This window comes from Primulina eburnea, chromosome 3, assembly GCF_022965805.1.
Source record: "Primulina eburnea isolate SZY01 chromosome 3, ASM2296580v1, whole genome shotgun sequence".
Taxonomy (NCBI): Eukaryota; Viridiplantae; Streptophyta; class Magnoliopsida; order Lamiales; family Gesneriaceae; genus Primulina; species Primulina eburnea.
This window is the reverse complement of record NC_133103.1, coordinates 28825337-28838111: the sequence shown is the minus strand read 5'-3', so window position 1 is coordinate 28838111 and position 12775 is coordinate 28825337. Positions and strand designations below refer to the sequence as shown.

Below are 12775 nucleotides of genomic sequence, written 5' to 3'. Positions count from 1 at the left end.
TTTTGTGGCATGAACATATAACATAATTATACAAATTAACAATGATACCAGTAATCACCTGATTTTGACAAAAAGAATTAAAATCGATAGTTAGAACACGATTATATAAAATACATGTATATAACTAAAATTAAGAAATATCAAATTTTTATGAATAATTCACACAGATTTGGACAGACAGTACTGCAGCTAAATGATACGAAAATTCTGCATTTCTTTCATCAAACACGGTTACTTGTTTTTATTGCCGTTGCCATGGATTCACCCACTGCAATGCCGATCCTCCATTGACTCCACTGTGTCAATGGCCCTCTTTTATTTTCTTATTTTAATCCATTGATTCTCTCATCATTTAATGCCCCTGGCCTGGCTTGGTCTTCCCACCCACCCCTTTTTATGGATTGATTCTTTGTTTTTTGTTTTTTCAACTCATTTAATTAAATATTTCTCACCCATTTTCTTTCCCATCTTGAGGTTTTGGTTGCAGCAGAGTGGCAGAGGTACCCACTTCAATATTTCCTGGGTTAATTTTCTTGATGATAAATAAATAGTAGCATTGGAGTGATATTTGATTCAGTTCTCGACTTATACAGCTTCTGGGTGTCGGTGCTGATATCATATTTCTTGGGTTTTTGTTAGATTTTGAAGTAATGCCTCCAGTGGATTGCCCTTCTCCTGCTCCGCCTCCGCGTGCATCAAGATGGAAGAGGTGTGCGGTGTAATTGGTTGAGATAAGGAGTGTTCATTTGTGTTCTCTTGTTGATTTTTGAGTTCTTGATGAATTTGCAGCAGTTTTGACATAATTAAAGAGGATGATCATTGTGTACTCAACGTGTCGCCGAGGCCTTCCCGCCATGAAAATCATCCTGTGCGTAATTCCCTCACTTTTATTTGCTTTTGACGGCCATTTCTGTTACATCCGTTGTTTTTTAAGGTTGTGTGGTATTTATTTAGATGAAAATAGCAACCGATTTATGCGGAAGCTGAAATAACCATTGGATTCACGCAACTTACTTAAATGAATTAATTACACGCTGATTGAATTGAAAAGGGCTTGTCATTTGGAGAGAAGTTGAGCTAAAATAGGTAGGTCACTCGTCAGTCTGGCCATGGAATCAGAAAAACTCAAATCAAATTCAAACACCAGTCCTCTTCCTTTCTATCTTCTCTTTCCATTCACTCCGAAAGACTGCTGCATGCAAGACATTCCTTATGAAATGGACTTTCTAACTATGGATATCCCCACTTCTAAACTAGCTGCTCTACTCTTGTTTACTAAGGACGAGAAAGTGGATCTAGGATCAAGAATTCAATTAATACTCTTAATCAAAGAAGAATCTTATTTTATTATAGGAATATCTTGTTCTGAGATGGAAAGAAGACAATCATTCTGCTTGAACGGTTGTCCAAATCTCCCTTTTGAGCATTTGTGTTGTTTAGGTTCAACAATGGTATCTTGCTTCAGGAAATGGAACTTTTCTCAGGCTTCTAAAATATTTTATCCTCGATTTATTTCCATATGGAGTTGAGTTCTGAATCACAAAGTCTTTGTTGACCGGAAGAAGTTAGTGTTAATTCCAAATATCAATAGATTGGTTTTCTTGAACTTGTAAGGTAGATTATGCGCATGGAGACTAAATCTGTTAGCCAGTTACCACTTTCTTGGACACAGAAAAGGATCAGTGCATTGAATCAATCAGTTGTCTTCTTTCAGATGGCAAGATGACTTCTAGGGTTATAGTTTCCAAGTTATCTTGTGCTTGGCTCGCTATGTATCATACTTGAAAGGAGCATGCCAATTTAGAAACTCGATATGTTCAATTACCATGCATTCTCATAAAACAGTATAAAGTGCTGAGAAAGATGAGATTTGTGCATGACATGATTTGTAATATGTTTTTTGATTTTTGTTTCATGCTTCTTCTGTTCATTTGATTGGTTGATAAGCTTTACTATCAAGGCCAGTCTACCATTGGTCAGAAGCAAGCCAAATCTACTCTATTTTGGTTTTGTTAGACACTTCTTTTCCCAAAATTGCTGATATTCAAGGTGTAATACTTTCGGGCACGATGTGTGTGGTAATCCTTTAGGTTAGCTCATTTAACCATGGAGGCCAACGTGCTATGTCTGCAGTTGCTGATCCCAATGGGGCATTTGAGCAAATAAGAAACATTCAAGGCTCGTTCAGACTAGTCGCTCATTTTGATATCATGTTAGGCTTTGAAGACTTTTCATGATGCTAATCAAATCGATAAATGTTCGTGGGACTTTGCATAGCTACATTCCCTTGATTTCTTGCTGCTCAATTACCTTTGCAGTTATTTCTTCAACTTGAAATATCAAGTTATGCGTTAGTGCTGGTCCAAAATTAAGTGCATGCCTAGATCCAAATAGCTATATAAAAATCTTTATATTTGAAGTCTTTCAAAATGGTTGTTAATTTTATTTTATTTTTCGAAAAAAATCTCAAGAAATTAAAATTTCCTTTTTAGCTAGTGTTTCTGGTGCAAATATCACAATTATTTATAAATTTGCTGTCTTCAACTACAATAACTGGAACTAAATTAGTGCTGTTTCTGTGCAGTCTTCAGAAGAACTTGTGACAGAGATTGCCAAGCTTGAGATTGAAATAGTTCACATGGAACGATATCTTCTTTCTCTGTACCGTACCGCTTTTCTGCAGCATCTCCCAAGTTTTTCGGGAAACCATGGGGTCAATGGACAACAAAAAACTGGAAGACCTCCATTGGGGTTTGTGCCGTCTGATCAACCTTCGCACATGATGAAATTGAGAATCCCAAAAAGCTATAATGACCATCATGATCAGAATTCGCCTACAAGTGCTTTAGCTGGCCCTAATGATTTGATTCACGTTGCAACAACAAAGTCATCATTTGGAAGGGTATACAAGCCTCACTTCTCGAACACTTTGCGTTTGATTGGTCCATTTCTGTTGCCTATGTTGTTCCTAGCTGTAAAATATTTCTGTAATCACGAGCATGCATAAATTCTTCTTGGACAATTTCAGGAGAAGAAAAAAACTTATTCCCGTCATCGTAGCCTAGGAGATCATCTTGGAAATATCAGCACCAGTGATGCCCTTGTTTGTCCCGACAGACTATCTGAGGAAATCGTAAGATGCATATCTTCAATTTACTGTAAATTGGCAAACCCCTATCTCACTGACAAAGGCTATTCAGCCTCGTCCACCTCATCATTCTATTCCTCCAGCACATTTTCTCCCAGAAATTTATCTGGTAGTTGGAGTCCTCAATGTAATGATGAAACTACAGAGCGTTGTGATTTTGAAGCCCTCAAACAAGAGAATGGTCCATACGCTGCAATGATCGAAGTCTTAAAGATATATTTAGATGATGAAACTTACAGTTTTGCGGCGACAATGCTACAGAAATTCAGGTGTCGGCATTTATCCACCGGTCAGATTTAGCCAGATTCTAATAAAATCAGCCTCATCGTTTAGTCATAATGAAATGATAATTTGCTGTTATACAAGTATAGTTCACCTAATGACCTTAAAGGAGCTTATTGGATTTTGATTTAAGACCCATGTCAGATATCTACCGTTTTCATCCTAATAAATAATAGGCCCACAAGAAGCATTTTTTTCATTTTTTGGCTCTGTTATTAGTGTTTCTTAGCTCCTCCCAACACATTTCTACTCAATTAAATCTGCCAAATCTGTCACGGTATTGGAGTGCCCTTGTAAAAAGGCTAGCTGATATAGTGCCATGAATGCATTTTTTTAGTCTCACAACTTATTGTTTTATTTCCATAACCTCCAACTATTTGTCGTGCAGGTCCTTGGTTAAGAGCCTCGAGAATGTTGACCCTAAGAAGATGCGGCGTGAGGAAAAGCTTACCTTTTGGATCAATATTCACAATGCCTTGGTTATGCATGTAGGGCCTGCGAAACTTTATATCAATTTTGTGTGACCATCAAAGCCTCTAACTACTGATATACTGAAAAATAGCAATCATCAATAGCCGACAATTTTTCAAGTAACATTTTTATGAAAGCTCAATATGGTAATGGGTTGCTGCTAGTTTCAGTGTGACCTTTTAAGTTTTAGTGTTTGTGTGGTTGAATGATATTTCATTTTGGTGGCAGGCTTATTTAGCATACGGCACTCAAAACTATATAAAAAGCACTTCCATTGTGAAGGTCAAAATACAATTCTTTATACCGCATAGTCTGTAGGTTGTATTTCTTATTTATATTAGTTAACTAATTCCGTACACAAATTTTTTTTCAGGCAGCCTATAATGTGGGCGGACATAACATAAATGCTTATGACATACAAAACTCCATTCTGGGAATCAGATCACACTATTCTGCACGGGTATGCACCCTCTTTTTATATAAGCCGACACATCGTTTAAACAAGTATAGGATGAGACATATAACAGTTTACCCTGCCCTCGAGTGATGTACTCATGTGGCAAATACTCCTGCGTAAAAATAAAAAACGTGACCTGGTAGAAAATAAATCAGTAATAAACCGCCCTTGGGGTCCAAATTAGGATCCATATTTTGAAACTTGTTCGTATGAGACCACCTTGACTTTCTTCTGTCATCTTAACTCTTTGCCATTTCACTTCTTCCTCTTTTAGTAATTCCACTAATAGAGTTGAAACTAGGATTGAAAATCTCTGGAAAAGACGGATTACCATGTGATTGAGTTTTATTTGCCTTTTAACTACAAACACATGAGATAATTTGGCTATTTATTTTTCACGGGTTAGTTAGCCACTTTCACTAATCAGTGTTGGCCATTTGATGTATAATTTTGGCGTATCACGGGTAAAATATAATTAATCCAGTCAAATGTAGCTGCTTTCAGTAATCTAACCAAAGTCGTGAAACCTGTGAAGCTTGGATATTTTTTAATCAAATTAATTAGAACTACCACATTTAACTTGATTATAATAGTAGCCAAAAGGCGAATAAGCTGGCATTAAATTAGAGCTTTTGGTTTTTTGACGGAGAGACCGAGTGGAAGCAAGTTCGTCAACTCATTAACAAGTTTATGTCTCAGTAACCCGCTTCATGTTGACAAGCATGAATGTTATATATGCAGTGGCTTCAAACGATTCTCACTCCCGGAAAGAAGTTCAAAAGTGCAAGCTCTAAACATATTTATGCCATCGAATACCCTGAACCACTTGTTCATTTTGCTCTTAGTTCTGGTGCTTATTCAGATCCTGCGGTAATATATAGACGCGCTTCCTTGTTAGCTATTCCTGAATAGAAAAAAATGCAAAGTTCTTCGTTTTCCAATTTTTATGTTCATTAATTAAATTATAGGTGCGACTTTACAAGGCAAGCACAATATTTGAGGACCTGAAAGTTGCAAGAGAAGAATTCATACAGGCGACAGTTTACGTTCACAAGGAAACAAAGATTTACCTTCCGAAAATCCTTTGCTATTATGGAAAGGATATGTCACTTGACATGGCTGCTCTTTTAGAAGCAGTTGACGAATGTTTAGTTGGTATACAACGAAAAGCTGTTAAAACATGCATGAAGGGTCGACCTGAGAAGCATGTTTATTGGTTAGAACAGACCTCATCGTTCCGATACTTAATCCATAAAGAAATAGTAGCTCAAGGAAGCTAAGCTAGCTATATGATGATGATGATAATTATATTTATATACTCGGGGTGCTTCATGAATAGTTTGTTTCTTGATTTGGTTGATATGAGTATGAGTTGCGAGTCATGTGTTTCTAGCTACAGTAATAATCAAGATTGCAGTGGGAGTATTTTGTTCACAGTATAGAGATCTATGTTGTACAGGTACGGGTATCGAATACGATACGGATACGGCGATACGGAAAATTTTGAAAATATAAGACACGATACGACTAAGATACGATAATTAGTAATATATATACATATATATATATATATATATATATATATATATATATATATATATATAAGACTAGGATACGACTAGGATACGATAATTAGTAATATATATATATATATATATATAGTATAAAAAATGTAGAAATATATGTATTTATATAAATATATTGTAGAAATATATATACATATTTATGTAAATATATACAAATATAACTTCAGAGCATAGATTTAAAAAGAAAAGGAAAAAAATCAAATTTTTTTTCGAAACGCATCCAAAAATGTGTCCTCGTCTTGTCTATGACGTATCCTAGCCGTGCTCATAGTGTATTCGACTGGTAAAAAATGCAAAAAGTTAACGACACCGATTTGTCATATCCGGCACGCGGATACGCACGCGGATAGCGTATCCGCATGTCTTATCCATTTTCGTGTCCGATACTTAAAAAAAAATAATTGGAGTGCCGTGCTACATAGATAGAGATAGCAGTAAAAGAATGGAGGCTTGGTTTTGCTAGTGTCCATTGGTTCCTCTCAGCACAAAAGACTTTGAAGTTTTAGTCGTTTTTGTATTTTTATATATTTTTGGTTAATTACTATTTTATGTTCCTTTTTGGTTTTAAAAATGTAATTTGTTATAATTCACGATTTATGGTGGTCGCAGGATTATAATTTGGAAAGGTGTCTGTACTTAACAATAACCAACTTTAGTCTCTAAAACATAATATTTTTTTTCTCCCAAAACAATCCTTTCACGCTATCCGGATTAACTGTGGAAAATTTCGGCGGGCAAGTGTGGATATATTGGTGTGACACTACAATACTGCGGGGTATATGGTTAAATCGGTTTATAAATTGGTTGTTGGTAATGAGCATGATGGAAGTGGCAGCTTGCCTACTTGATTAACTAGCTGTACAACGTAAAATGTGGCCACTGACCGACGATTTTGGTTGGGAAAAATTCTAGCAAGCGGACTAGGTCAAGTTATAATAAATAGACGACAAGTCCAAGTATCGATCCCACAGAGACTATTATTTAAATACTAAGATCTAAATTATTCGATTTAATCTAGGCAAAAAGACAAAGTGATTGATGATAATTTAAACTAGTAAACTTAAATTAGAATAAGTTAAATTAATAACTAAGATCGAATTTTCAGAACCGGTTTAAACTTGGGATATTTTCAAATTTAAATAAAATGACCGGGAACGCACAACGGTCCAAACTTCGTTTATTATCATTCACTGGAATTAAATAACCACAGATTATTCGATGTCACGATAAAATTCCCTGCATTAACTTCTATTTCTAGAATTTATAATCATATTTTCATTTAACAGTCCAATTATTTCTAATTGAATTTAATAAAACAAAAACGCATTATTCAACGTTGGAATCACAACCGTCGCCTAAAATCGCACATTGAAACCGAATACTATTTCTAGTCGATTTAACCGTGTGTTGATTAAAATTTTTGAAGCTAAATTTAACATATTCTTTTTCGAGTCAAGATCAAACAACAAACATGCAAATAGTTGGCCAAATTAAGAGCACGAAATTTATGCAAACATTAATCAATAACATAAATTAATTCGTAGATTCAAATAATCCAGTGAATGAATAACATCTAAAGTTTGTCCCTATCGTGGTCCCGATCACAAGAAAACTACTCCATAAATTCAAAGCTAGAATCAAATCTAATATTCGAATTCATAAATGGAAATAAGAAAATAAGAGAAGAGAGAATCTCAGCATTGGTGCCCGGATCTTGTGTGTGAATTGCACGGTTTTCCTCTCGAATCTCCCAAGCTGTCGCCGTATTCAAGAGTCTCCAAGCTCTCGCTTTTTTTTCTCTCTCAAAAGTCGACTGCCCTCTAAAAATTCAAAACCTCTTTTGTCTAGGTTTTTTCCCTTTTATTTTCTCCTCCAAATCACGAGAAAATCTTCGCCAAAATCTGATTCTGATCTCAAGGGCACGGACCCCGTGCATGCATCAGGAAAGGGGTCCGTGTAGACTGCCTAAAATTTCTTCCGGAACTCTGGAAACGGACCCCATGTAGAGGTCTGTCTCGGGGTCCGTGTACACACTGGATTTTTCTTCTTTCGAGGATAGCTGACACGGGCCCCGGGTACAGGCCCGGTAGGGAGTCCGTGTAGGCTCGGTTGATGTCTTCCTTCGGCTTCTAAGGTACGGACCTTTACACGGGGTCAGTGTATGGGTCCGGGTGTTCTCTTTGTGCTATTTTTCTGGGTGTTTCTGACATGGCACTGCGAAGCTTAAATTTTCTTTCTTTTCTTTGGCTTTTATCATCTTTTAGTCAAACCTGCAAAGAGCAATAATACCACGAATTAAGCGCAAAACTCGGAATAAAAACGCCAGATAAGCACGAATACGACAAAATAAAGTCCCTAAAACGCTATATGATTCGTGCTTATCAATTTCCCCACACTTAACCTTTGTTCGTCCTCGAAAAAATCAAACATGAGATAAAGATGAGAAATATCTAGATTCATAACTCAAGTAATACAATCAAAACTTCTCAATTTTTCAAACTCCTGCATCCCCGATCAAAAGATCATGCTTCGAATATCACAAGATTCGTTTTCATAGCAAATCAAGAGTCAAACACTACCCAATAAAGATCAACAGAATGAGATGTGTGTAGTGTGTAGGTCAGTTCTAATGCTCATCACCAGCTACTTGGTTTCAAGGTCACTTTTTTTTTCCCCGAAACGCCCCATATGCTCGACTTTCATACCCCTCTCTACTAAATGTTGAACGACGATGACTTGGTTAATAGATCTTTTAAGCTTATAACGTAAGGCCAAGGCTCACGGCTACAATAAAGGGTATGGGAATCAAAGGTAAGAGAAAATAAATATATTCATGCAGCGCATTCATTCAACTTTCAACTCTTCACCCCTCACTGTATTTTTATCAGCTTGAGATCACCATCATCTCTTTCCTTTCTCATTGTCCTTCAACTTTCACCCACAGATTTTTCGGGTGTCTTCAATACCATACACTTTATAACACACAAACATATTTTTTTTTCCCGTAGATCAAATAAATCCACTTCTTTTCATTCAAAGGTAGTTCAACAAATCCTTTAGATATGTATTTTCCACACATGTGAGTTTTTGAATATTTCAAAGCGCTCGAAGGGTTTATTCCTCTACACGATCGGGTAGGATAAAAGTGCATAGGCTAAAATTCAGGTAGTTGATGTGGGACATTGAATAAATTACGAATGGGGTCTAATTGTGTGTCATTGACACACACCATTCGATTTTTTTTGTAGGCTCAAAGGGATTACTAGAGATAATAAATGATGTTTCAGGTAGGCTTGAAAGGCTCAAACGGTCCAAATATCGCCTAAATCATCCCTAAGTCATCATCGTTCGTATTTTCGCTTCGAGGGCTAATCAGACGAGTTCTAGTTTGTTTCGAATTTCGTCTTTTTTACCCTGCACCAATTCACTTTTAATGAGCCAAAGACTGACCATGTACGTGGAATGAAATGTTAATAAAGCACTGGTTTATGTCTGACTCTCTCATTACAATTACGACTCCTTTCATTCAAAACTAGTCATGAACTCTGCCCTTAGTGGCACCTCATGGTCAATCCGTGGATGAACAGACCACTCAACAATGACCGAGTTCCCGTGAAGTGCCGAGTACCACTCAAAATTTTTGCGACTGGTGAACTTAGAAGAATCAAATGCCATCCTGACGGACCCGGATGATGAGGAAGAACCGCTTCGTGCACGCTTACTAGATTGCTTACGGGGAGGCATTGCAATGAAACCGAGTAGCTTTAAACACCCCCAACAGTGAAGGCACAACAATCCAATAATTTACCACAAATAGTCCGAATCAATTCCAACTGAGCCCAATGCAATTCACAAGCAATATGCTCAACACGGCGATAATGAATCAACAACAAATCTGAAACGATCTACCGGAAATAGGTTCCAACAACAATGTATTCCAACTAAACCAAAGCAACCCTTATACAAGCACAACCCGGCAATTCCAACAAATGACAAACAAGCCCCAAGCACTAATATAATAGATGGCACAAAATCCGAACGAGGCTAGGCGAATATTGGAGTCAAGAGAAAACCATGCTTACCGGAAAGTAAGAGATGATGGCATGGTGGTGCTAGGTGGCTGGCGACGGTAATAGGGAGGCGGCAACAATGGTGGTGTTGTGTGCGAGGTGTGTTGTTTTGGAGTTGAGGAGGGGTGTTAGATGGTGGTGGAGAGTGGTCGGCGGTGATGTTGTGATGGAGGTGTGTTGGTAGTGGTGTTTAGATGGAGAGGAATGGCGGCGGCGTGGCGAGAGGCGGCGGTGGGAGAAGAATTGAATTTAGGGGTTTAGGGATGTAGAAGAGGTGAGTCGCGAAGTTATTCTGAATCTGACTAAAAAATAGAAGGCACGGACCCCGTGTAGAGGTCCGTGTATGGGTCCGTGTATACTCGGGAATCTGGCATTTTTGAAAGTGGAGTACACGGACCCCGTGTAGAGGTCTGGGACAAGGTCCGTGTAGACTCGGGAATCTGGCATTTTTGAAAGTGGAGTACACGGAACCCGTGTACAGGTCCGGGACAAGGTCCGTGTAGACTCGGGAAACCGAATTTTAATTTTTTTTTCAATTCCCTGAACACTACAAACCAAATCCATATGTGACGCCATGAATGTACAATTCTATAAATCTATACATCAAATTTGACACTCAATCAAGCACACAAGATGCAAGAATTGTACAGAAACTTCCCTGGTCTATTTGAGGTTCTGAACTCGCTCGCCCTGATAGACTCTCCCACATTTGAGAAATCTCACCGCCAGTGCATAAATTACCTGCTCCACCATTAACTGAGATTAGCCACGAGATATGCATAAAACAAAAAGTAAGAAAACTAAAATAAAAGACGAAATAAAACTAAAATAAACACTAGGTTGCCTCCCAGCAAGCGCTAAATTTATAGTCGATAGCCTGACTGCACTCCCCTTTTTTTTCTTCAGATTAGATCCTGCAGATCCACGGTAGTCGGCTCATCGGGCATGGTACCACCATGATAAACCTTCAGCCTATGCCCATTCACCTTAAATGCTCCAGTTGCTTCACTAGTGATCTCCACTGTCCCATAAGGGAAAACTTGCGTGATGGTGTATGGTCCTGACCATCGTGAACGCAATTTACCGGGCATCAACTTCAGTCGAGAATTGTATAATAATACAAGTTTTCCCACCACAAATTCTCGATGAACGATGTTCTGATCATGCCAACGTTTGGTTTTCTCCTTGTAAAGCTTGGCATTCTCATATGCTTCCAACCTAAACTCATCCAATCCGTTCAGTTGCAGTACTCTCTCGTCACCTGTGGCTTTAGCATCAAAATTTAGAAATTTAGTAGCCCAATAAGCCTTATGTTCAAGTTCAACAGGTAGGTGACATGACTTCCCATACAACAATTTAAAAGGAGACATGTCAATGGGGGTTTTAAAAGCAGTGCGGTAAGCCCAAAGTGCATCGTCGAGTTTTCAAGACCATTCTTTCCTTGAAGCGCCGACAGTCTTCTCAAGAATGCGTTTAAGTTCTCTGTTTGATACTTCGACTTGGCCACTAATTTGAGGGTGATAAGGTGTGTCCACCTTATGTCGGACCCCATAGTTGGCCAACAGACTGTCAAACTGACGATTGCAAAAGTGAGTACCCCCATCGCTAATAATGGCTCTAGGTGTGCCAAAACGTGAGAAAAAAATTTTCATGAGAAATTGAACGACAACCCTAGAATCATTCGTTTTGCATGCAAGTGCCTCCACTCATTTGGACACGTAATCTACAGCCACCAAAATATACTTGTTCCCAAAAGAAACCGGGAATGGACCCATGAAATCGATACCCCACACATCAAATATTTCACACACAAGAATATTATTAAGAGGTAATCCATGTCTCCTAGAGATATTACATGTGCGCTGACAATCTGGACATTTTGTGACATATTCATGCGCATCCTTAAACAGAGAAGGCCAATAAAAACAAGATTGGAGGACTTTGGATGCAGTTCTAGTTGCCCCAAAATGGCCTCCAGCCGGACCAGCATGACAATGAAACAAAATTTCGCTTACCTCTTCTTGGGGGATACATCTCCGGACTATACCGTCTGCACATATTCTAAACAAATAAGGATCCTCCCACAAATAATATTTCAAATTTGAGAAAAACTTCTTCCTTTGCTGATACGTAAAACGGGGAGGAATGAATTAAATAATTAACAAAATCAGTATACCATGGTAAACTGTTGATTTCAAAGAGTTGTTCATCCGGGAAATCATCGCGAATAAAGTCATTACCTTGAGTAAGATTCTCCAGAAGCAAAAGATGATCTGCAACTTGGTTCTCTGTCCCTTTCCTATCGATTATCATCAAGTCAAATTCCTGCAACAGGAAAATCCAGCGAATTAGCATTGGCTTTGCATCCTTTTTAGACATTAAGTATTTCGAGGCCGAATGATCGGTGTGCACTACAACTTTTCTCCCAATTAAATAAGATCTAAATTTATCCAGAGCAAAAACCACATCAAGAAGCTCCTTCTCTGTAGTGGCATAGTTCAGTTGGGCAGCTGACAGTGTCATATTAGAATAGTAGATGACATGGATGCATTTTTCCCTCTTTTGCCCCAACACTGCCCCTAGAGCTGTGTCACTTGCATCACACATCACCTCAAATGACGACCCCCAGTCAGGTGCTATCATCACAGGTGCGGTGATCAATTTCTCCTTCAAAATTTTAAATGCCTGCACACACTCATCAGAAAAATCAAACCGCACGTCTTTTATCAGGAAATTGGTTAGTGGCTTAGTAATGCAAGAG

At 38.1% G+C, this 12775-nt stretch overlaps 1 protein-coding gene across 9 annotated transcripts; it reads left to right on the top strand.

Annotated features, from left to right (window-relative positions):
* Positions 1-217: 217 nt before the first annotated feature.
* On the top strand, positions 218-5816 carry LOC140827510 (uncharacterized). Of its 9 annotated transcripts, none has more exons than XM_073190182.1 (10): positions 219-500; positions 640-709; positions 793-868; positions 2585-2902; positions 3029-3417; positions 3819-3918; positions 4130-4183; positions 4275-4361; positions 5100-5228; positions 5327-5816. In XM_073190182.1, exons 1-10 carry the CDS (start codon positions 356-358, stop codon positions 5636-5638), a joined length of 1680 nt encoding a protein of 559 aa, XP_073046283.1. In that variant the 5' UTR covers positions 219-355; the 3' UTR covers positions 5639-5816. The 9 variants fall into 9 exon arrangements, with proteins under 9 accessions (XP_073046286.1, XP_073046283.1, XP_073046282.1 ...); XM_073190181.1 differs by having other exon boundaries at positions 220-500; positions 790-868; XM_073190184.1 differs by having other exon boundaries at positions 220-500; positions 649-709; positions 5327-5815.
* The last annotated feature ends 6959 nt before the right edge of the window (positions 5817-12775 follow it).